At 41.1% G+C, this 24,915-nt stretch overlaps 1 protein-coding gene across 2 annotated transcripts in view; it reads right to left on the bottom strand.

Moving 5' to 3' along the window:
• Window positions 1-2,449: 2,449 nt before the first annotated feature.
• NUDT7 (nudix hydrolase 7) overlaps window positions 2,450-24,915 on the bottom strand; it is a 32,690-nt gene continuing 10,224 nt past the window's right edge. Inside the window, exon 4 of one of the 2 annotated variants that reach the window (XM_077133098.1) lies at window positions 2,450-3,189. In XM_077133098.1, the coding sequence (XP_076989213.1) occupies window positions 3,082-3,189 (108 nt within the window). In that variant the 3' untranslated portion in view covers window positions 2,450-3,081. Of the gene's footprint in view, window positions 3,190-18,652; window positions 19,333-24,915 lie in introns of those variants that run through there. The other variant, XM_077133097.1, reaches the window with a different exon arrangement.

The raw sequence follows: 24,915 nt of genomic DNA, 5'->3' as shown, positions 1-24,915 counted from the left end.
ACCCTTCTTCCACATTAGTCTGATTTTGTCAATTCCCTGACTTTAACCCTTTAATGATTCCCTATTATCAAAAGGATGAAACCCAATTTCCTTAGTGAGATATTCAAGGTCCTTCCTAATATCTCTTACTGACTCCTTTTGCTTTGTCTTTTGGTCTTCCTGGACTCACATTTTCCCTATTACTTGCAGTTCTCTGAGTGGGCTTTGCCATTTTATTTCTCTAAGCTTTTTCAAGGGCTGCTCCCTGTTTAGAATGTCTCTCTTGCCTCAGTTACCGGTTGAATTTCTATTCATTTCTCAGGAGTCAGTTCACCTCCTTTGAGGAGTCTTTGAGGTTAATTACTTCCTTCCATTGGAAACATCTGAATTTAATTAATGACTATGTTCATTAATCCTTGGTTATGACAGATTATAGTCAACTTATTTAATGACCTGTCTCCAAGAACGTATCTTCATGTGGGCATATACTTATGGTGGCATTCACTAAATGAGTAAAAATTTCAACCAACTCCATTTAACCATCTAGTAAGCACCAAATTAGAGACCCAGGTGTGGTTGGCTGTATAATGGCCCCCCACACAGATGTTCACATCCTATTCCCTGGAACCTGTGAATGTGTTATTTCATATGGCAAAAGGAACTTTGCAGATGTAATGAAGTTAAGCATCTTTAGGTAGGGATAATGATCCTGGATTATCCCTGTGGGTCCTACACATAATCACAAATGTCCTTGCAAGAGGCAGGCAGCAGGAGATTTAATCATAGAGGTAGAAGGCAAATTCAGTGAAGGCTGAAGCAACAGGTACACTGCTGGAAGAAGATGGAAGAAGTGGCACAAACCAAGGAATGCAAAGAATGCAGCTCTAGAAACTGGAAAAGGCAAGGAAATGTGTATTTCCATAGAGCCTCCAGTGGGGGTGCTGCCCTGCAGATATTTTATTTTGGGTCTAGATAACTGATTTGGGGCTTCTTGCCTCCAGAATTGTAAGAGAACCAATGTTTGTTGTTTTAAGTCATTTGGGTTTGTGGTGATTTGTTACAGTAGCAATAGAAAACTAATACACCAGGTAAAATATGCTATGGGACAAAATTATGGATAGTAATGGGAAGTTGAGGGGAAAGTAAAATAGAGCACTGCTTCTCAAACTTTAATAGGCACAGGTATCCCCTGGGAATCTTGTTAAACTGCAGATTCTGTTTCAGAAGGTGTGGAGAGGGGTCTGAGATTCTGCATTTTTGACAAGCTCCCAAATGAGGCTGTGGCTGCTGGCCTACGGACCACATTTTGAGTAGCCAGGGAAGAGAGTGCAGTGGACTGATTATAAACTAGAATGATCAAAATGAAGCATTTTGTAAAGGCAGCTGTTACATGGGTAGAATTCTATGCAGTGAAGCTCCTGAGATAGCTATAATGATTGTAGCCAAAGTGCCCTACTCAGTCAGGAATTGGCAAGCCTCTAACTTTTTTTTTTTATTTCTATCACTCCCTGACAGCCCTGAAGAGTAGGTACTTTGATGCTTTTTTGACAGTTAAGCACGTGGAAGTCTACAGGACTCAGCGATTTGGCTACATCCACATGGGTCACACGTGATGCAGCCGGAATTGTCTAACTCCAAAATATATGGGATTTTTTCTTACTTTCCTCTACCACCTGTTCTCAGTATTGAATAATATCCATGTGCTATGGTGCTTTGAAGAGAAAGTGGTGATTTTCTCTTTTCCTGCAATGTCTGGAGTCTGGAGCCCACCTAAATGAGGATTTTCAGATCCCCCAGCTAAATATTATCATGTTGTCAGGAACAAGAGACTAGATTTTCTAAGCAAGCTCAGGCTGAAATGGAAATGGATCTTTCATCAGTCTTGAATGCTCAGGGTGTGCGTTGGGAGAGGGCAGTGAGAGCCCTGGGCAGCGCTTGGGGGCTGAGAGGCTAGAGAAGTGAAAAGCATGCTTTTCCTATTGGTGGGAAGAAAAGAAAGTAGAAGATCGAGTCTGAGCTGGCTTTTCTGGAGCTCCCACAGGATCAAATTAGAGAAATCAAGGACATTCAGCAAGTCCAAGGACCCAGGAACAGGGGTCCATCGGGAAGAGAAAGTCTTAGAACTAGAATATAATAGCAGGGGTATCGGGAGCCAAATGGGGGGCACTGAAGGAGAGAGTATGCCCTTTGTCACTCATCAGCCCTGTGGCCCTGGTGGGTCTCCCCATATGTAACACGGGATGGTTATTTCGATGCTGTAGGTCACAGTGAAGATCAGAACTAATATACCTAAAGCTCCTGTTGTTGCTGAGCTGTTGTGGAAATGACTAATTCCCTTAAACAGAGCCACAAAGTCTGACACTTGCCTTGTGGTTGGGCATATAGTCCCAGGTGGAACAGGATGAGCTAAGATACAAGTCTGCCACAGAGTTCCTGCAATTTCTGAATGACCAAGTCCTTTTGTTTGTTTGTTTTTAAAATTTTTTTATTTTATCTTTGTAAATACCAAAAAACACCAAGCAAATGCAAACATTCCTATTTTGATCATTCCGTTCTACATACGTAATCAGTAATCCACAATATCATCACACAGTTGCATATTCATCATCATGATCATTTCTTGGAACATTTGCATCTATTCAGAAAAAGAAATAAAGCAAAAACAGAAATAAATTTTAAACATACCATACCCCTTACCCCTCCCTTTCATTGATCACTAGCATTTCAAATTAAATTTATTTTAACATTTTTCCCACTTTATTTATTTTTATTCCATATGTTCTACTCATCTGTTGACAAGGTAGATAAAAGGAGCATCAGACACAAGGTTTTCACAATCACACAGTCACATTGTGAAAGCTATATCATTATACAATCATCTTCAAGAAACATGGCTACTGGAACACAGCTTCACATTTTCAGGCAGTTCCCTCTAGCCTCTCCACTACATCTTGACTAACAAGGTTATATTTAATGCCTAAGAATAACCTCCAGGATAACCTCTCGACTCTGTTTGGAATCTCTCAGCTATTGACACTTTGTCTCATTTCACTCTTCCCCCTTTTGGTCAAGAAGGTTTTCTCAATCCATTGATGCTGAGTCTCAGCTCATTCTAGGATTTCTGTCCCACATTGCCAGGAAGGTCCACACCCCTGGGTGTCGTGTCCCACGTAGACAGGGGGAGGGTGGCGAGTTTGCTTGTTGTGTTGGCTGCAGAGAGAGGGTATATTTGAGTAACAAAAGAGGTTCTCTTAGGGGTGACTCTTAGGCCTAATTTTAACTAGGCTTGACCTATACCCTGTGGGGTTAAGTTTCATATGAACAAACCCCAAGACTGGGGGCTCAGCCTACAGTTTTGGTTATCCATAATGCTTATGAGAATATCAAGAATTCAACTTGGGGAAGTTGAATTTTCCCCCATTCTCACCATTCCCCAAAGGGGACTTTGCAAATACTTTTTTTGAATGACCAAGTCTTATATTAGTAAGATTTGTGTTTTGTTTTGTTTTGTCTTGTGACATAGAAGGTATAAGAAAATACTTGAATTTTTCCCAAATTATTAAAGATAATCAGAAGGAAAAAGGGAAAGACTTGTTAGAGAAGTTTTAATTTTTGTGGGTGACATCTTTGGCTGCGGTTGGTATTTACATAATGTGTGATACAGAAGGCCCTTCCTTCTAACCCCTCCTACAAACCCCCACCCCCACTCCCCACCATACTCCCTTTAGAGGCTATAATCCTAGATTTCAAAGCCATTCTTACCTGGGAAGAAGATTCTATAGAATTTTAGAGAACTGTGGTAAGGAAGGATGATGGTATTATAGCATGCAGATTCATTGAGAATCCAAGCATTACAATGACAGAGAAATGGATTGAGCCCTGGCTTTGCTTGAACAAGTTAATTAACCCTCTCTGAGTCTCAGGTTCTTCATCTGGAAATGGGGATGGAAATAGCATCAACATATCTCATAGTCCTTTTGAGAGCTAAGTACGATAGTGTTGTAACAGCATTTAGACCAGCATCAGAAAACTTCTGTAAAAGGCCAGAGAGTAATCTTTTTGGCTTTGTGTGCCATGTGGTCTCTGCGGCAACTACTAAACTCTGTCAACATTGTGCAAAAGCAGCCATAGATATTATGTGAATGAATGGATGTGGCTGTGTCTCAAGGAACCCTTATTTACAAGAACAGGCCTTGGAGGGTGCAAGGGTAGCTCAGGCTAGAATTCTCACCTGCCATGCGGGAGACCCAGGTTCAATTCCCAGCCCATGCACTTCCCAAAAACCAGCAAACAAACAAAAATTCAATAAACGGTGCTGCAATAATGGAGACTTACATGGAAAAAGAATGAAATGTGACCCCTGCCCTACAGCCTACAAAACAAAACAAAACACAAAAACAGGCCTTGACCACAGTTTGCTGACCTCTGATTTAGAACAATACCGGTAAGAACTCAAAAATATTGGTAGTAATTATGATTCCATACTATCATTGTTAGAAGCATCATTATATATTATATTGACCTAGTCCTTATTCTTACAGCTAACCTTTTTTTCTCAAAACTGGGCTGATACCATTCATTTTTATCCTTCGTGGAGTAATTGTTTTAATGGACATGCTGGCAGACAGGAGTTAGATTCTTTCCTTTGGGCTTTAAACCTTACCAACAGAATTCTATAATCTAAGTGTATCGGGTATCATTTTTTAAATATGTTGGCCTCTTAATGATTTAATTTTTATTGATTAAACATTAGGGTAACTGAGGATAATTTGAGAAATAAATAACAGACAGCATGGTTCATTCACATTAACACAGCCAAGATGCAACTGCAGAACAGGAGAAGGGAAGTTTTATCAGTGAGCACTTAGATGCAAAATGTGAGTAGATCAAGACAATCTAATTGTTTACTTTTAGCTATCCCTGAGGTCTATGTACTTAGCCAAGAGAATTTATTTGATGATTTTTGTCCAAGAAAAACAACTCCATTTGACCTCTACTAGCAGAGTATAAGCATTAATTTAAGAGTATTGCATGCCTTGCAACCATCGATGGCCTCACCCACGTTCCAAATGGAAAAGTCCATCGGTGTGCTGATCTACCGATGTGCTTTTGGCTGGAAGCTGAAATTAATGAATTTGGTCAGATTGCCTCGAGCAGAGAGAGGAAAGGATAGAATTCTTTTGCAGTCAATTTCCATTCTGTCTTATGCCTAGGATTTTAAAAATCTGTTTTTCCTGGGGGTCTTCTGAACTCAGTATTGCCTAGAATCCTCTGGGCACAATTGCTGAATTGCCTTGTATTTCCCATACATCACACTGTCCTTTAAATTCTCTATAAATCTGTTGCCATGCAGGAAAAGCAACACTGGGCTCTATGACTGGAAATCTCAAAAGAAGTGATTGGGGGAAATTAAGGGGGATGGTGGTAAATGCATCTGATGTTAGGATTTCTTTAGTTGCAAGAGTCAGAAACCAAATTCAGACTAGCTTAAGTGAAAAACAATTTCATCGATACATATAACTGGGAAGTTCATTCATAATTAATGGTCAAGGCAGATATGAAAGCATACTGGTCAGATTAAAAAAAAGAGCCCTACAAAATCTGCCTGGTTTGTCTTGTCTTTGTCTTCCATAGGATATTTGATATAGGTGGGGCTGGAATCTAGTTTCAGCAGTACTGATCTTCACTTAAATAGCCTCATGTCCTTAGGCAAGCATTGAACTTCAACAAGATTCTTTAATAGTGTTGTACAACAGGACAAACCATTCTGATCTTGCACATAGGGTTCTAGGGACAAGTAAACAAGGCTTAGAAGTGAAAGCACTCTGTAAAGATACATGATGATCATTCCTTTTGTTTGTTATTTGGGTCCTTTTAGACCCAACTCTTTCCAGTAGAAATGAGTAGGAGAGGCAGCAGCTGGAAGAGAATGGTCTGATCAATGTGAGCAAAGGAATGTGGGTTTCAAAATTCCATGAAAGTACTTGCTTTTACTTTCGTATTAAAGATCTGTGGAATGAGAGAGAAATATGTTCTACATGTGAGGGCTTAAACTCTTTTTTAGATATGATATTTTTTGCCAAATAATTAAGCATATCTGGTCATAATTTAAGCCCATATCTTCAGTTCAGGATATCTGGGATTCTCCTGTGGCCTTGAATTTTTGCATGATTAAAAACTTTTTTTTTCCTTGTCTTGGTTAACAAGTCTTATAGGATAGTCTTGGGATATACATCAACATTGTTTAAGACAGAAGAATGGCAAGAACCTCAGAGCTCTGCAGAGATTTTAGCCATATGAAGACCCTTCTTTCTCCCCCAAGGCTGCACAAGTGCACTGCTAAAGTGGTTGGGTGGGGGCAGTTAAATAGCAACCAGTACTGTCTACTTCGTACTATGATTTCCCTTTTACTCTAGCTTCCTTTTCCAAGTTTATTAGTTTACTAAGGCTGCCATTAAAAAAAAACAGCCACAAAATTGGTGACTTGAAACAATGGAAATTTATTCTTCCATAGTTCTGGAGGCTAGAAATCCAAAATCATGGTGTTGGTAGGACCACACTCCCTTCTGAGGCTCCAGGGTAGACTCCTTTTCTCTTCCAGCTTTTGAGTTTTCATGGCAATCCTTGGTGTTCCTTGGGTTGTGGCTGCATCACTCCAACCCCTGCCTCTGTCTTCAGATGACCTTCTCCCTGTGTGTCTATGCATAGCTTCTGTTCTTCTTATAAGAACACCAGTCATTGAATTTAGGGCCCATGCTAATCCAGTATGACCATCTTAATTTAACAAATTATATCTTCGAAGACCCTATTTTCAAACAAAGTTACATTCTGAGGTCCTATGTGGACATGAATTTTGGGGGACCACTATTTAACCTATCACCCGCCATTTCAGTCTATTACTAGACTTGATTCCTTTTAAGTTGATTTCCCCTAGCACCCGTGTGTTCCTCTTGGCAATCTGTTTGTAGTGGGGTCTCCTACAATGTTCTGATATACCTGTGCATCGCTGGATCCCATCAATGGAAATTTCAATTTACTTTCCCAAGATAGGGCTCTGCCACCCTGTGGATTAGTTGATGAAAACAAATGCCCAAGAAAGGGAGTGGTCACAGGCCTCCTGTATCTTTCTTAGATTTAGAAAACCTCCTCAAACTTCTCTATGTATTTTACACATGGGCAATTTGTAACGCAGGTAAATGAGGATATACACTGGAGTGTGGAAGAGCTGATGCTGAAGGGCAGATAAAGAATGGAATAGGGCAGAGGTGAAAAGGGGAGGTGTTCTCAAAGCCATAAATATTCTAGCATGCCATCAGTCCAGTTGAATTCAATAGTTTAACATTCTTTTTTTAGAATCTGAATTTTTACTTCCCATCTTTTTCTACTTAGGAATGAGGGTTCTTAGAGTGAAAAAAAAACTCTCCTACTCAAACATTCCATGTCTACATTACATAACTGTGCCAGTTTGAATCTGTGGTAGACCCCAGAAAAGCCATGTCCTTTCATCTTCATTCAGTATTGCTGGGTGGGAGCATTTTGATTGTTCCCATGGAGATGTGACCCAGCCAATTGTGGGTGGTAACTTTTGATCACATAACATCCATGGAGTTGTGACTCCACCCATTAATACTTTAAAAGAGGAATCATTTTGGAGAGATTCCCTTTTGTAGAGCCATGAGAAAGCCAGCAGACACTGCCATGTTCACCATGTACCCTTCCAGCTAAGAGAGAAATGTTGAACGTCATCAGCCTTCTTGAACCAAGGTGTCTTTCCCTGGATGCCTTGGATTGGACGTTTCTATAGACTTGCTTTACTTGGGACATTTTCTCGGCCTTAGAACTGTAAATTTGAAACTTATTTAAATTCCTCTTTTTAAAAGCCATTCAGTTTCTGGTATATTGCATTCTAGCAGCTAGCAAACTAGAACAGATTGGTTCCATGGAAGCGATCTGATCAAAAATTACCACCCACAACTGGGTGGGTCACTTCTCCATGGGAACAATCAATATGCTCCTACCCAGCAATTTTAATGAGGATTAAAGGACATGACTTTTCTGGTGTCTACCACAGATTCAAACCAGCATAATAAACTATCAAAGTTTCTGTTTTTTAATTACTTTCTCTGATTATCAAAGCAATGCATACTAATTTCAGAAAAATCAGGGGCAAAAAAACAAGCAATAAAACAAACAAAACAGGCACAAAGGATGGTCATAATCCCAGCTCCTCCCTGAGAAGACAATTTTTAATACCTTGGTGAATAAAGTTATGGATAAATGTATTTGACAAAAATGGAATCATACATACTTTTCTATAAGCTGCCATGATTTATTAAACAATTTGCAGGTTGTTGGGTTTTTAGGTTGTTCTCATTTTTCCCCTAAAGCATACAAATATAGAGATGGAATAATTAGCTAGGAGTATATTAGACATTTTTCAAAAGGAAAAAAACCAAACAATTCTAAAATCTAATTAAAGATGCATTGAGTGCTTGCAGAATTGCCCCATAGTAAAACAAATTATTGACATTTAAGAATTAATAAAAATAAAAGCAGAAGTGACTGGAAATGTTTGTTAATCATGGATACAATTATATTATTGTGTTGACCTATGTCTTTGGAGCAAAGTGACTTTGGCCATCTAATTTTCAACAAAATTAATTAATTCATCCATCCAAGTTGTATTTATTGAGTTCTAAGCAGAAAATAGATTATAATAAAAGGTTGCTATGCTCCCAGAATTTGTGTACTAGCAGAAGAGATAAAATAAAAACAAGTAAGTAAATAAATAGACAAAAATACCAGAGTTGGAAGGGTTATGTAGAAAATTGAAATATAGGTGTGTAATAGAGTAACAGGGTAACTCTCCAAGGAGAGGATAAAGAAGCTGAGAATTGACAATAAAACTGGGGCCAGCCATGCAAAGTGCACAAGCCCTGTGGTGGGGTGAGCTGGCAAGTTTCAGTGAGAGAAGGAAGATGGTATTGGCGGGAGCTGAGTGCCCAGGGTGAGTGGGGACTTCTGTGTGGTCAGAGGTAGGCAGGGTGCAGAACGAGACAGTGCCGTCAGCAAGGGGAGAAGGTTGAATTTTTTTTTAGCCACAATTGGAAGATACTGGAACAGTTTAAACGAAAAGATGACATGATGTGATTCATGTTTTCAAGAAACCACATGTTGAGTCACGAATAGAGTGTAGGGGGCAAGAGTGGGGTGATGAGGAGACTGATGGGGAAGCTATTACAGGTCCCAGTGGGAGGTGACGGTGGCTGGAACCAAGAGATGGCAGGGCAAATGGAGTGCACTGGAGGTATCTGAGGTATGAATTTGAAGCAAAATGAACAGGACTTCCTGATGGAGTGGAAACAAGTGCTGTGGGGTAAGAAACAAGGTCCAGAACTAGAGATTTCAGAGGTAGAAAAAAGTATAATTGGACCCAATGTACCAAAACTAGATAATCTCTTATTTGGAACAATTCACTGATAAGCTTATTGGATGTGGAAGGTGAGTACATGGGACGCAAGGAGTCACATAGAAACAAACTTCTTGCAAAAGAAGTGAGACCCACATTGCCGGTGGGGGAGAACAGAGAAAAAGGGAAGGACAGGGGCAAGGCTAATGCTCATGGAACAACTGAAAAAAAATAGTTCTTTTGTCTAGTGAACACTTTTTGAACACATAGAATAATAGCATGTTTGAGCATCTATTATACTACAAAGTACAGTGTAACTTTCTGATAACAATAATAGCATCTTCCATTTACTGAGGACCTACCATGTGCTGGTTACTCTTTTATTAACCGTGTGTCGAACAGGGGCATACACAGATGTATGTTGTAATAAAGTCTATCCCTTTCGCCTCACTAAATTACGGAATGACCCATGTTTTCCACGTGGCCTCTGCCCCTCTGAGAATTGCATTGCCAAGGAAACAGACTGTTAAGCAGAGGCACTGCAGCTAAATCCTATTAAACATGCGATAATTCAAACAAAATGCACAAAGCCAACCAGCACTTGGGTTTGGAATATTGGCTTCCAAATGTCCCTCTCCCAACCACTGACTATGCTTAATGAGGTTCAACATTTAGATGCCTGTCTAATTCTACACAGACTTCTGGACTTGTACAGTCCTGCCCCAAATCCCTGCTCTGAATGTCAGAATTTTTAATTAATCTCCCAAACGGTATTTCACATAATAATGGCTCTTCACGCTGTTAGCTTCAAACAGTAGGTGAAAAGTGATTCTTTTTCTCAGGCAGATTTTCCCTTTATAAAATTATTAACCGAAACGGCTTAAATACCTGTATATGCACAAACGTGGCTGGACAAGGTCCAGAAGTAGAGATTTCAGAGGTAGAAAAGAGTTTAGAGACCGACTAGTTCAAATCCGCTTTGCACAAAAAGGAACTTGAGGTTCAGAAAGATTGATTTACATCGCCCAGGTCACGCCACGTGCCTTATTAGCGGGCAGTGCTTGGGCTATGGGCAGTCCCCTGGCTGGCAGCTCAGCGTCGTCTTCCTTTGCTTCAAGTTTGCTTCTCTTACTACGTCATTCCTAAAAGTCATCCTCATCGTTCCATTAGTGAAATTCTTCATTTACTACATTCTCTCTCACTTACATCCCCGTGCCCATCTCCCTTATTGACCCTCTTTGCCTCATCCCTCTCCTCCCCCTGTACAATCCTAAAATATCCCCTCTTTACTCCCCAAATTAATGCAAGACTCATTCTGACCTTATCATTCACTCCGCTCCACCATTGCTCAGGCTTGTGTATCTCCTTAAAAGGTCAGTGAATTTACACATCAAGTGTGTTTCCGACAATGTAATTTCTCAATACAGTGCCCATGGGCTTTGCTATAAGCCTTTCCTCACCCGACCCTTGTCATTCATTCAAAGGAAAAACCCAGTGAAGTGAGAAAAAGTATAATCGGGACCAATGTTCCATAACTAGATAACCTCTTATTTAGAAAAATTCACTGATACGCTTATTGGATGTGGAAGGTGAGTTCATGGGCTGCAAGGAGTCAAACAGAAACATACTTCTTGCAAAAGAAGTGAGGCCCACATTGCCAGTGGGAGAGAATAGAGAAAAAGGGAGGGACAGGAGTACTGAGGAATACAGCATCAACCTGGAACTTGATTTTACACGGAGAAGGCTTCTTGAGAATAAGAAAACACAATATTCAAATTTAAATTCTGTTCTTTCATGTGGTAATATAACTTGACCTGGCTGATACCCTTATGTCTCCAACTAAAGTCACTCAGAGATTTATATAAAAGTCATCTTGGGAAAAACAGTCAGAAGGGGGAATATATCCTGGATTTGGGTTGACATTAGGCTAAACCCTGGCCCTGTGGGTATGACTCTATTTGTAAATAGGATCTTTGAAGATGTTATTAGTTAAGATAAGGTCAAATTGAATCAGGGTGGCCCTTACTCCTATATCACTGGAATTCTCAGCAGCACAGGAAATTTGGACACAGTCAGTAGGAGGAAGCAGGAGGCAGAAGGAGACAGATGGCCATGTGTCGGAGGCAGTGACCGAGTTATGGATTGCCAGCAAGCCACCACAAGAATGCTACAGATTTGCAAGAAAGCATGATCTGGCTGCTCCTTGATTTTGGACTTCTAGCCTCCAAAACTGTGAGACAAAAAATTCCTGATATTTAAGCCATTCAGACTATGGTATTTGTTGTAACGGCTCTAGCAAACTAAGACAACTGCCTTTAGGTTCTGTGATAGAGTTATGAAGGGGAGATATAAGGTATCAAGAGAGCTTGTAAGTAGAGGAACTGACCTAGATGATTTGCCAGAAGATTCTTCCCTGAGAAACTGAGATCAGAAGGATGAGTATGAATTCACTAGGCAATTGGAAATCATTCCAAATTGAGGGATGAGCTTGTGCAAGAGTCCTGTGGCATCCATGAACTGAACGAAGGTTGGCGTGGTTAAGTGGGACATGCAGGGCAGGGACATGAGATATAATATACAGATGGAAGGGTAGGTAGGAACTTGAATACAAGTAGGACTTGCACGCGCCACGGTCTTTCTCATAAAATCAATGGGAAGCCACTGATGTGTTTCAAACAAGGGAGTGAAAATATGATTATATTTAAATGTTAAAACATAATTCTGGCTATACAGGAAAGATTTTTCACAGCAATGGTCACCAGATGGATGTTTTGCAGAAGTCCATGATGGACTAAGCTGATGTCAAGAGAGAAATAGAATGGACAGATATTAAATGGCAAATGTAATATGTGACAGATTAGAAATGGGCATGTCTTAGACTGGGTTTACATAGAAACAACCCTAAGATAAAGATTCAAGGGATATACTGGGTGCAGTGGTATGGAAGTGGAGAAATGAGACTGAAAGGGAAAGTAGTCACTAGAAAGGGAGGGATTGAGCTGTCGACCACAGTGGGTAACAGAGCTTAAGCAGTTACGCAGTTTGGGTACCAGTGTAGAACACATTCTTTGGAGCTATGCCAACCAAGGTGAGAAGACATTGGGCTACTGCTATACTATATCCCACCAGTCACTGGTTGAGAGCTGAGAATGGGAGATGTTAATTCCCTTGCACTTCTAGCCTGCCTACCATGGATCTGAATAAAGTCTTCAGAAACAGAAATGCAAATATTGGTTGCTGGAAGTGGTCTGGAGTTCGTTAAAATGATATGCCCTAAGGATATGATGGGACATTGACTGTGTCTGCTATTGGAAGTGAGGGTAAGGCCAGTAGCAAGGACAACTCAGATTATGGGGTTGAGCCATTGAGATAAGGAACATTGGAAAATACTGCCTGTCAGACACAGGTCCTCCTCTCATGGAATGTACAATCCAGCAACTAAGTTAGTTGATGAGAACATCCAGGATGGATCAACAGGAGGGGGTGACCATCGTAGAATCATAGGAGACAGAGAAGAACGGGGGTGTATGTGTGTCTGTGTGATCACTTTAGTCCTAAGAGCGGTGATCACTACTTCTCCACTACTCTCTGGTATGGAACTCGAGTTCAGATGAATCATCTAGAACAGCACTATTCAATAGAAATATATTGCAAACCACATGGGTAATTTTTCTAGTAGCTTTTTTAAGTTCAAAAAAGTGAAAAGGAAGAGAAGAAATTAATTTTAAGAATATATTTTAAACCATTATATCAAAGATATTACAATTTCAAAATATAGCAATACAAAGTGAAACCTAGTGTTTCTGGCCCATGTGAGCGGGGTCACGAAGGCTGGTCCAGGTTTAAGAACTAGCCAGAATGTTGACTCAGACTTGGTTGTGTTTGATTTTTGCTGCAGTCTATTACTAAACCAGCAAAATGAGAAATGCAAGGGACACACTTGGTATCAAAGACATACGTGAGATGACACTTTAATTTCCCTGTTGTTTCTCATAGGCCTAAAGGCAATTGTCTTAGTTTGCCAGGGCTGTTATAACAAACGCCACCAGACTAGCTGGCTCAAACAACAGGAATTTATTGTCTTACAGTTTGGGGGATTAGAAGTCCAAAATCAAGGTGTTGGTAGAATCATGTTTTCTCCGAAATCTGTAGCATTCTTGTGGTGGCTCACCCATACTCTGTAACTCAGTTTCCGCCTCCAGAACACAGCCATCCGTCTCCTTCTGCCTCCTGTTCCCTCTTCCTGTGACCAAATTTTCTCTATTTATAAAGACTCCAGTTATATAGGATTAAGGCTCACCCTAATTAAGTCTGGTCTTATCTTAATAACATCTTCAAAGATCCTATTTACAAATAGGTTTACACCTACAGAACTGGAAGTTAGGACTTGAAAAAGTCTCTGTGGGAGACATGATTTAATCCAAAATAGCAGTCTATGAAGACATCATGGGAGCACCTGTGATATAACATTGGGATAGAAGAGCCAAGCAGGTAGGCACGTGTTCTCCCCACTCCGTTATCCACCAAAGCAGCTCTACTTCCATATGTGGCAGGCACTGGGTTTCCCACCATTCCCCCCTCCTCCTCATTGGTTGGGCCTGCCTCTCACAACAAAGGTCGAATGCCCCCTTTTCCAGCCTTTCTTGCAGTTCATAATATGGGCATGTTGCCTAGTCTATCCAATAGGGCATGCAACTAATGATGAGCAAGGGCAGAATTCAAACCTTATTTTTTTTCAGTCCTCAAAGTCTCTCCTACCATACTATACTGCTTCCAGAAGAAGCTGGATCAGGGTAGATCAGTTCTAAGTCAAGGAAGAATAGAATTACAGGCTTCCTGAATGGTGAAAGGAGATGAGAAAAGATGGGAGAGGGCTGATGAATTCAGAGTTTACTTGTGGGTTAGAACACGTTCAGTGGAATGTTACAGAAATCCTTCTGAGCTTGCTCAGATATATCAGGGGGGTTCATTTTGAACTTTTGGGGTGTGCTACGGAAACTAGGGAAGCATCCAGGTTTCAGGGATGCCAAAGCCCTCAGGGTACACCACTCTTATCACTACTTCATTCCAGGCATTGACTTTGTTTTTTCTCTTGTTGCAGACAAACTTTTCTGTGCTTCCCAGGGAAAATGGTGGAATCCACATACGCCCTTTTCTAAAGAGCAGGCAGATATACCCACATGTGCCCTCTTCTAGAGAGCAGGCAGATATAAACTGGTGCCACTCAGTCCTAATCCTTGGAGTTTCTTGGTTTGTGGCAGTATAACTCCAATCTCTGTCTCCATCTCCACGTGGCTGTCTTCTCTCTATGTGTCTGTATCCAAATCGCTTTCTTCTTATAGGGACATTGATAATCGGATTAGGACCCTCTTTAAATCCAGCATGACCTCATTTTAACTTGATTACATCTTCAAAGACCTATTTCCAAATAAGGTCACATTCACAGTGTCCAGGCGAACTGAATTTTGGGGCAACCCTATTCAACGTAGTAGAGGCTGCCCTCTGGACCCCCAAATTCATGTCCTTCCATGTGCAAAATATGTTCACCCCATTTCAACATCCCGCCAAGTCTGAACTCATTGCAACATTAACTCTAAATCCAAAATCTTGCCATCTAAGTCAGGTATTGGTGAGACTCCGGATATGGTCTATCCTGGGGCAAAACTCCTCTCCATCAACAGACCTGTGGAACTACAAAACATGTTCTCTACTTCCAAAATAGTGTGGGATAGGCATATGAAATTCCCACTCCAAAAGGGAGGAAACAGAAGGAATAAAGGGTTTACTGATCTACATCAAGTTTTCAACCCAGCAGGGAAAATTCTAGTAGGTTTAGGGCCTGAGAGTAATCCCTGTGGTCTGATGCTCTGGGGCAGCCCTGCCTTCTCAGCCCTCTCCATCTGTGTTTCTGCCACTGGAATCTTCCCTCCTTCTTTCTGCCTCACCCCTTTCCTTTTTAGTACAGGCTGTTAGTGTCTTTGCCAGTATAAAGTCCTCAAAAACCTTGTCAGTCTTTTGTGAATATCAACGGGATCCACACCATTAGACAAAAGAGTTCTCCAGAGATTCTTTCTGGATAACTCATTTCTATTTTCTGCTAAGCTGGTTGATGGATCCATAAATCACATGCCTAATTTCTTAAGTCAATGATTGTCCAGCCACACGCTTTGCCCTGTTTCCAGAGCATGCTATACAGATAGACTGGGAATTTTCTGTATTATCAAGAGCTGGTTCCTTTTTGCTTAACGGTTTATTCCTCAATTCATCAAATCCTTCTCGCTGTCATCATAGGCCACACCTTCAACGCTTTGCTTGGAAATCGCTCCAGAAAAATATCCAAGTTTATTACTTACGTGATCTTTGTTCTGCCCATTGGTTAAATGCAATTTGGTCCAGTTTTACTCCACTTTTTAAGGATTGCCTTTCCTCCAGTGTCCCATAACATCTTACTCATTTCTGCCTGAGATCTTGTCAGAAATATCTTTTATGTTCATATTCCTAGCAACAGTTTATGATGACATATGCATTCTCTAGGATGATAGAAGCTCTCTCCACAGCTTTCGTTATGTCTTTCTGAGCGCTTACCAGAATCACCTTTTTATTCATCTTTCTATCACCTGTCTCTTCAAAGTGGTCTAGGCTTTTTCTGCTGTGTGCCTCAAAACTTTAGGCTCTACCCATTACCCTGTCCTACACAACCCCACATTTTTAGGTGTTTGTTATAGCAGTAGCCTGCTTCCCAGTACCAAAATCTGCAACAAGCAGAGTCCTCCAGAGAAACAGAACCAACCAATCAATTAAAGATTTATTTTAAGGAATTCAATCATGTGATTGTGGGGACTGGCATATCCAAAACCTGCAGGGCATGCAATGGGCTGGAAATTCAGCAGGAGTTGACACTAGCTTTGAGGCAGAATTTCTTTATCTTTAGGGAATCTCAGTTTTTGCTCTTAAGTCCTACAACTGATTAGATGAGGTATTTTATAGATGTTCACGACATCTACAGCAATACCTAGTGTTTACTTAAACATCTGGATACTATATTGCAGCCACATTTACACCTAAAATCAACCATTACACTTGGTTACAGAAGCTGTCGGAGTTGGGATTTAAAACTGGCTAGCTTAAATCCAGACTCAGTACACTCATTTACCAAGGCTGCAGAGATGCAAAGGAAAACAGTGTTGAGCTGTCTGGATGACAGGATTCACGGAGTTTACAGAATTTAGGGACTAGAGACAGCAAATGTTTTGAGATGTCTGTCTAGCCCATGTCACCCACCCATGGCCCTGCTGTCCTAGTGGACTTGTGTGTAATCATGGCCCTGACCTTTACTTTGATCTTACACAAACTGGCAGTTTTCTGGAAACCTGCCAGCTAACTCAAGCTAGGCCAGGTGGAGCTTTTTCAAGGAACTAGGGACTGAAGCACTGAGTTTCCGTTGCTTTTCTACATCTGTATCAATCAGTTCGTCGTCATTATCACAATAATGGTGGGACACAGAAGAGAAGGTTCACAAACTCTTGCTTTTAAGGCAGCTTGCTTCCTACTGCTATCTTTCTTGAGGCTAGTTTGTTCAGTGGTTTTGTCGATTCCAAGTTCCATACACTGCCAGTAACTTCTTTTATTTGAGCCAAATTTAGCAGACTTCTTTTCAGCAAAGGATATCAAACTAGAACCCTGAACAGAGTTGTCAGAGGATACACTACTAAGGAGAAGAGGGGAGTGGGGGGGTGGCGCATGAGTCTTCACTTCACCAAGTATCCAGCCCCTTAAGCTGGGTGACCACAAGTGCCATTCATTCAAACTGTAGACTTAGCTGAGCCAACTCTTCTCAGGAGCCAGGCAGGCCTGTGGAGTTCACATCCACAAACTGTATAGAGAAGGCTTTCTGCACTTCCAGAGGTCAGGATGCCCCAGCAGCTACACTGCTGTCAGATTGCAAATACACATTTGTGAATACCTGTATAATTGTTCGGAAACAGTTCAGGCGTGTTCAAGTAGGCTAGTTACAGAATGTTAATGGTGAAGCGTGCCCAACATCTGCTTTCACGGTTGGAGCCAGAGTTGTGCTGTTTAAAACAATTAGGAGTATAAAGCATTGGATTGAATATTTGCCTCTGCCAACTCAGAAAGTAAAAACTGCAGCAATGGACAGCTGCATGGCTGACTGATGAGTTTAATGTAAGCATCACATTTTCAGCTATTACAAAGTCTTACTGAAGATTCTTTAGCTTTCTAAAAATCTAGTAACATTCAGTAAGATGTGGAACTGTCATCAAAGAATTGCGGTTATGTTGCTTTACTAACTGGCCTCCCTGACTTTGTGCAGGATAATATCATAATTAAACAAAGAAATCCCTGCTAACTCGAAATATTATATACGGAGATGCTCACGTAAGAAGTGCTAGAACTTAGTCCAAGGTATGCAATTTCATATATTTGTCTTTGTGACTTTTGATTTGGGGTTCACGCTTGAAATCAGTTTGGGTTTTTTTTTTTTTTTGCCTCCATCATCTTGAGACATACAACATTATCTTTCCTAATGGATAGATATGGGATTTCAGCCACTCTGGAGGGTAACTGCCACCTCCTACACCCCTACCACCTAAGAGCATCCTATGTCACAAAATCCCTATGTTAGGTCATATCCTCCCAAATTCCAAAACATCAAATTTGGGTGAATATCCCTTTTAGCTGTTTTTAAGTGTTACGGTATATACTTAGGGTTATAGCTAAGCTATAACAAAGTGACCCCAAATTACCCCAATTTCAATGGCAGAAAGATGCTAGAATTTTCTTCTCTCGCGTAACAGAGCAGTCAGCAGTTTGGGTGAGTGGACTGCTTCGCTCCACAGGGTCATTCAGAGATCCAAGTTCCTAACTTCCTTTGTCTCTGCCGTTCCCCCAGAATTGTCTTCACTTGTATGGTCAAGGCTGGGCTGCAGACAAGTCTATGTTGCAGCTCATAGCAAGGAGAAAAAGAGGGAACCCAGGGAAGCTGGCACACCTCTTAAGTTGGAGATGATCTGATAGATCAACTGTTACTCACATCCCATTGGCTTGAACTTCGTTTCAGAGCCACACCTAACTGCAAGAGATGCTGGATAACATTTTTAACTGGGGAGCTATGGGCTCTGTTTAAATTCTACTGCCACGGACGAAACGGAGGATTTGATGGCTGGAGAGATGTTTCTATTTCATGTTATAACAACAGAGAGAAAAAGATATTCTATTTACAATTAAAATAAATCCACATAGTCATAAATTCAGTTAATATTTATTAAGTGCTTACCATGTCCCAGACACTCTTTCTTGCATGTGTAAGAAAAATACTGTTACCATATTGTAGATGAAATTATGAAGCACTATAAATGCGTTTATCCACTTTCAAAAGACTTTTACTCCTTTTAGATAACAGAAAGCAACTGGAATATAGGCAAGGTTTTTAACCTTCATATTGCAGGCAAACTATTCACACCTGTCAAATTCCAACAGCTGGCACTGTTATTGTTCTGTGGATAAGCGCACATAAATAACTCCTACATCTGTAATTTGCATGTTGGTCTCATAAATCATAACTTGCTTGTGACATATTTATATTGCTTCAGGAAATACTCTTCGGAGGATGACACGAGATCGTCAAGATTATATTCCACCTCAAAGGTGGGTCTTTTTTCTAAAATAATTAAGGCAACCAGCACTGCAAGTTTTGCAGTTATTCCCCTGATTAGGTAAGTCACGCCATTTCTAGGGTTTGTGTATTCAAAGCAATGAAAAATGAAATGGTAACCAGGTTTTGTTAGGTAACTCTGGTAGTAGACTTGTGGGTGCAGAAAGTAGTCCAGAGGCACCACAAACACATCCTTAACTTCATCTGGATTAGGCTGGGCCTCGAAGTTATGGTCTATAAATCCTACAACAGGGGTTATCAGTGTCTCTCTCTGAAAACAAACAACAAAACACACAAATTAAGACGTGAAGCGCTATGGTTTCGCTTTTTTTTTTTTTTAAAGGAAAGACAGAGAGAAGGAAGGAAGGAAGGAAGAAAGGGAAACATCTTTAAACATTTTCTTGTTTTATTGTATTCTGTTTCTCCGTTTTTGTTACATGGGCTGGGGCCGGGAATCGAACCGAGGTCCTCCGGCATAGCAGGCAAGCACTTTGCCCGCTGAGCCACCGCGGCCCGCCCGGTTTCGCTTTTTGATTCCAATGTTAAAATCACACCATTTCTATGTAAGCGAAAGGAACAGGCTAAAGCACTCAATGCCATAAGGAGGGGAGGGGCAGGTTGGCGCTTTCTCCAGAACTAAACTATGCCCCTCAGGCAATGGGGATGTGTCTATCCAAACTGACTTATATTCTTTGATGAATATAAATCGATACAAACCTTTTGGAATGGCAATCCAACGATATTATAAAAATGTGGTCCCTCTGACCCTCTGATCTAGCAATTACATTTGTATGAGTATGCCTGTATCATAAATTCCTACCAGTGAGAAAATATAAAAACTGGAAACATTATCTGCAATATTCCAAAACTCAGTTGATGGCACTTAGGTTAGATTAATTATGAGATCCACAGAAAAGGATATGATGTCACCCTTAAAAAGACAGCTTTCCATGTCAGAGTAGCAGAGATAAGCTATATTATCAATTGAAAAGTAATATTAATATATAATATTAATTGTGGCATATTACCATTTATGGGAAAATTATACACATACAAATATATAATATTTTACATAACACATATTTATATTAGGTGGGGGGGGCTATTTACAACCACAATTACAAATGACCATGGGTTCTGTTAAATCAAACATCATTTTGATCTATTGAGACTCTTGAAAGGGAGGCCTGAGATTCAGTGTAGGTATAGAAACTGATAAGAGCTGTATGAATTTGAATTAGAAAGTGAGAAAAATCTGGAGTTCTGGGGAGTTCCAAAAGGAAGTGGGTGGGAGAAGCCAGCAATCCACTGTGAGGCTGGGACACTGGAGGTTAAAAGGACCTGCGGAAAATCCACAGAGGAGGGACAGCCAAGGCATGTTTGAGAACCGAGATTACTCGGACCATTAATTGAAATACAGGTGAAAATAAACAATTGGACCTAGAGGGGTGATTGTAGCAAAACTTAGATGTCCTGAGGGCAAGAATTCAGGGTTATATGTGGTCAGAGGTCAGAGGCAATATGTTCCTTATGGGCTGTTGTTCCACCAGCACCTAACACTGTACCTGCCATGGGGTACATGCTCAGCCTCTGTGGTCACAGGGTGTTCTAGAAGCACACCCTGGACTCTCCCAGGAAAAACTGGCAAGGGTATCCGTGTGGAAAATAAGATGAGCAAGTAAAGACGACAAGCAAGGGCGTAATTCCAGGTAAAGTCCCAGCCTGGGCCTGCTCCTGCAGTGTGTTCTGGAATATAAATTACGCTGCAGTCTGTCCCAAGCAGAACTAAAGGAGTGCACTTTCAGTCTCTGTAGCACGACCACTGCCTAGGGTTCTTCTGGCTCTCTGTGCTGGCAACTCCAGTAGACTAAGGGCCTAAGAGGAGAGCTGCAGGTCTCAGCTTTCAGAGGCTAAATGCAGAGGTGGTAAGAGGGAAGCTAACGGGTCTGGACAGAACCCTGAGTGCACAATATGCTCAGTATATAATCGTTGTGCCATTACCATTTAGGGAATGCATCTGGGCAAATAAAGCATGGAGATGGTGCCCAGCACCATCTCACTAATTCCTCAAGCATCCTGACCTTAGAGAAGCTTAAATAACCAAAACTTAGAGCCGTGAAGCAACCTGCCCAAAGTTGAGTAGCAGAAACCAATATCTGACCACAGGCCTGCTGCTCATTGGATTCTCAAATACAATGCTTAAATTCTATGAAGACATGGGTGTCATCGCAAAAACAGGGGCTCTTCAACTTTGCAGATGTGAATGCTGCTACAGGGATCACCCAGCTGCATCTCAGATTTATTCCCCTCCCGGGGGCTGAGCTGGGGGCATATCCTCAGCTTCACCTTAAGTGCCAATGTGTTGGACAAGTGGGAGTACAAGGGCTAGTGGCCAATATCAGCCCTGGAAATAACATCTCAAATTCTGAGGAAATTGGTGGGGGAAAAAAAGAATCAAAAGCAAATTGTAAAAGTATTTGCAAAGTCCCCTTGAGGGGCTGGGGAGAAAGGAGGAAATATTAAACTACCCTATCTGGAGAATTCCTGATATTCTCACAAGCAGTAGGGACAACAAATTTAATAGGCTGAGCCCTCAATCTTGGGGCTCACCCCCATGAAGCTTATTCCTGCAAAGGAGAGGCTAAGCCTACGGATAATTATGCCTTAGAGTCACATCTGGAGAGCCTATTCTTTTGCTGAGATGTGGCCTCTCTCTCTAAACCAACTTGGCAGATGAACTCGCTGCCCTCCCCTCTATGTGGGACATGACCCCTAGGGGTGAAAATCTCCCTGGCGATGTGGGACAAGACTCCCAGGGATGAGTTGTGATCTGATATCATTGAATGAAATACCTTCATGACCAAAAATGGGAAGAGAGAAATGAGACAAAATAAAGTCCCTTGATGCATAATCCCAGCTCATTCTAGGATTCCTGTCCCATGCCGCCAGGGAGGTTTACAGCCTTGGGAGGCATGTCCCACGGAGAGGGGGAGAGGGCGGTGAGTTTGCCCGCCATGTTGGAATGCCCTTGACTCTTGAAGCAGACTGTATAACTATATCGCTTTTACAATGTGACTGTGTGATTGTGGAACCTTGTGTCTGATGCTCCTTTTATCCAGGGTATGGACAGATGGGTAAAAAAATAAACAACTAAGGATAAATAAATAAATAATAGGGGAGATAAAGGGTTAAAATTGGGTAGATTAAAATACTATGGGTCAATGAGAGGGAGGGGTAAGGGGTATGGGATGTATGAGTTCTTTTTTTTTTTTTTCTTATTTCCTTTTCTGGAGAGATGCAAATGTTCTAAAAATGATCATGGTAAAGAATACACAACTATGCGATGGTTAAAAAAAAAAAGCAAGTTTAAGACCGAATGTTTCAGACAGGAAGTAGGGCACGCTCATCATGGTTCCAATTTAGAAAAGTAAGAAAGGATTTTGGAAATTTGTGGATGAAGCAGCATTACATGTCTGCAAAAACACAGGTGTCTGTTTTGGAAGCAAAACTGTGGTGCATCACAGATATTCAAGGACCAATCACAGTGACTTCTGCCCATTTTCTAAGCTGCAGCAGCTCGGACATGGGCTTCTGCTATGGGACTGGGAATAGACTGGCTTTAGGGCCCCAGGTAAAAGCTTACACGCCATTAGAAACATTCCCAGGAAGTGGGTGTGGTTAGAATAGGCAACTGAATTGTCACAGGAATTGAGGTTTCAGAGGTGGCAGAGTAAAGGAGAATGAATTAAAGTTTATAGGCCATCATTAAGAAAAAGGAAAATGTCCCTGGTTATGTTTCAGAGGACTCTGCAAAGAAAGGTACAGAAATATCTGACAAGAGGGCAACTGGGGTGGGAGTGGAGGAGTCACAGCCAGCTTGTAAGGGTTATCGCAGTGTGTGGGAAAAGGGACTGACCAGGAAGTTCCTGAGGGCAGCCAGGGTTGAGCCGGATGCCCCAGTTCAAATGTGGGGAGCGGGTTTTGCATTTGCTGTGCAGATGACTCAGTCTTGTGAAGTCAAGTTTTTGACACATGGATCCCAAGAAGGTTTCCCTTTTCCAGGATCAGAAGGTTCCTCAGAGAAGACCCCCGGTGGCCACCTCTTACTGGCAAATTACCAGCTATAGGTTCTTGCGGGAATTAATCTCTTTTCTCCAATTTCCTCATCTATGAAAGGGGATAATAAATGGATTTACTTTATAAAGTTGCAGGGATTAAATTACATCAGGGTTTCTTGACCTTGGCACTGGTGACATTTGGGGTTCAATAATCCTGTTGTCAGGGGCTGCCCTCTGCTCTGTGGGGGGTGGAGCAGTGTCTCCAGCCTCAACCCACCGGGTGCCAGCAGCACCCCTGCCCCTAGCTGTGACAATCACAAATGTCTCCAGACATCGAGTGATGTCCCTTAGGGGGTGCAAATTGCCCCCAGCTGAGAATTAGATTATGTTTACAAGTATTCAACCCTCTTGAGCCCTTCCAAACAAAGAATACCTTTCTTTAATACCTTTCTTCATTCTAATTTCTTCATAATGTGACAAGCATGATAAAAAGAGCAGGTCATCTTGGAAATGTCCACATGCAGTGTCTAACCCAAAGAAATCTCCCCATGACTACTGCTGGATTCTAACCACTCACATAGAGTAAGACTTAGTAACTCCCAGAGACCTTGGAAATGGAATTATTTTCATTTTGGGAACTTCTAACCGTTATGGTTCAATTTGTCAATAGGGTTCAAAATTAAATCCCCAAAATGTGCTGGAGGATTTGCAGAAATCAACTGAAAAGAGTTCCAGTTAGAAAACATAATTGAAGAGGGAATAATGGATACATTTCTCATTTTAATTCCATGTTATATACATATTTTTTTTCTCTCATTTACCAAGCATTTACTGAATGGCCATTAGCTTCTTTCATAAATCTCCCTTGAGCGGTGACCTTTCTATTTTTAGAATAGACCCAATAAGGACAGATATTGGTCTCAGCACCACTGATCTCGGTAATGCTTTACCTCCAAGTTTTTAAGCCAAAAGGAACATAAAAAATGATCCAATCCAGTGTTTTTCTAGTTGTTAGGCATCGGTGGTACTCTTCTTTTGAAATAAAAATTTATATAAATGCCCCATATAGAAAACATAAAAAAAGTTTATACTACCCTAATACTGTATGATAAGAAAGGATGGCACCTCTGTGAGCTTCTTCTCCCAAACCCATAACCCTAGCTTAGTCATGACATCAGACATGATATTATGATGTCAAACATCAGACAAATCCAATTTGACGGACATTCCACAAAATACCTGGTCAGCCTACCTGAAGACCGGAAAAGTAGTATAAAGAGGGGAAGTCTGAGAAACCATCACAGATCAGAGTTGCTTAAGGAGACGTGAGGACTAAATGTATAAATGTAACGCGGTGTCCTGCAGGTGCTCCTGGGAGGACCTCGGTGTAAAAGCTGAACAAGTGTGGAGTAGAGTTCATGGGGATGCACTCACATCGGTTTCTTAGTTGTAACCAGCGTTTCTTACCAATGTAAGATGTTAACAACAGGACAAACAGGTTGTGGCATCGGAGAGACACCTCCATACCTTTGTGACTACTCTGTAAATCTAAAACTATTCTAGCATTAAAAGTGTATATAAAAAGCTTATTCCAGTAGGATGTTGCTGCTGTTCAAGTTCAAATGTTCAATATTTGCTCCTTTGAAAGTCAATTAGTAGAACAATGAGGAAGTTGTGGTGAATTCATAGAAAACAAGATCTGGATATACTAGCCCTGGAATTTTTTTTTTCCAGGTGTTGTTTTTGTGTGTGCTATGCTATCAAGGTAATTTTGATTCATAGAGAAATGCAGTTGC

This window comes from Tamandua tetradactyla, chromosome 16 (assembly GCF_023851605.1).
Source record: "Tamandua tetradactyla isolate mTamTet1 chromosome 16, mTamTet1.pri, whole genome shotgun sequence".
NCBI lineage: Eukaryota > Metazoa > Chordata > Mammalia > Pilosa > Myrmecophagidae > Tamandua > Tamandua tetradactyla.
The sequence above is the reverse complement of the archived record's forward strand: the minus strand, read 5'-3'. Positions and strand labels throughout refer to the sequence as shown.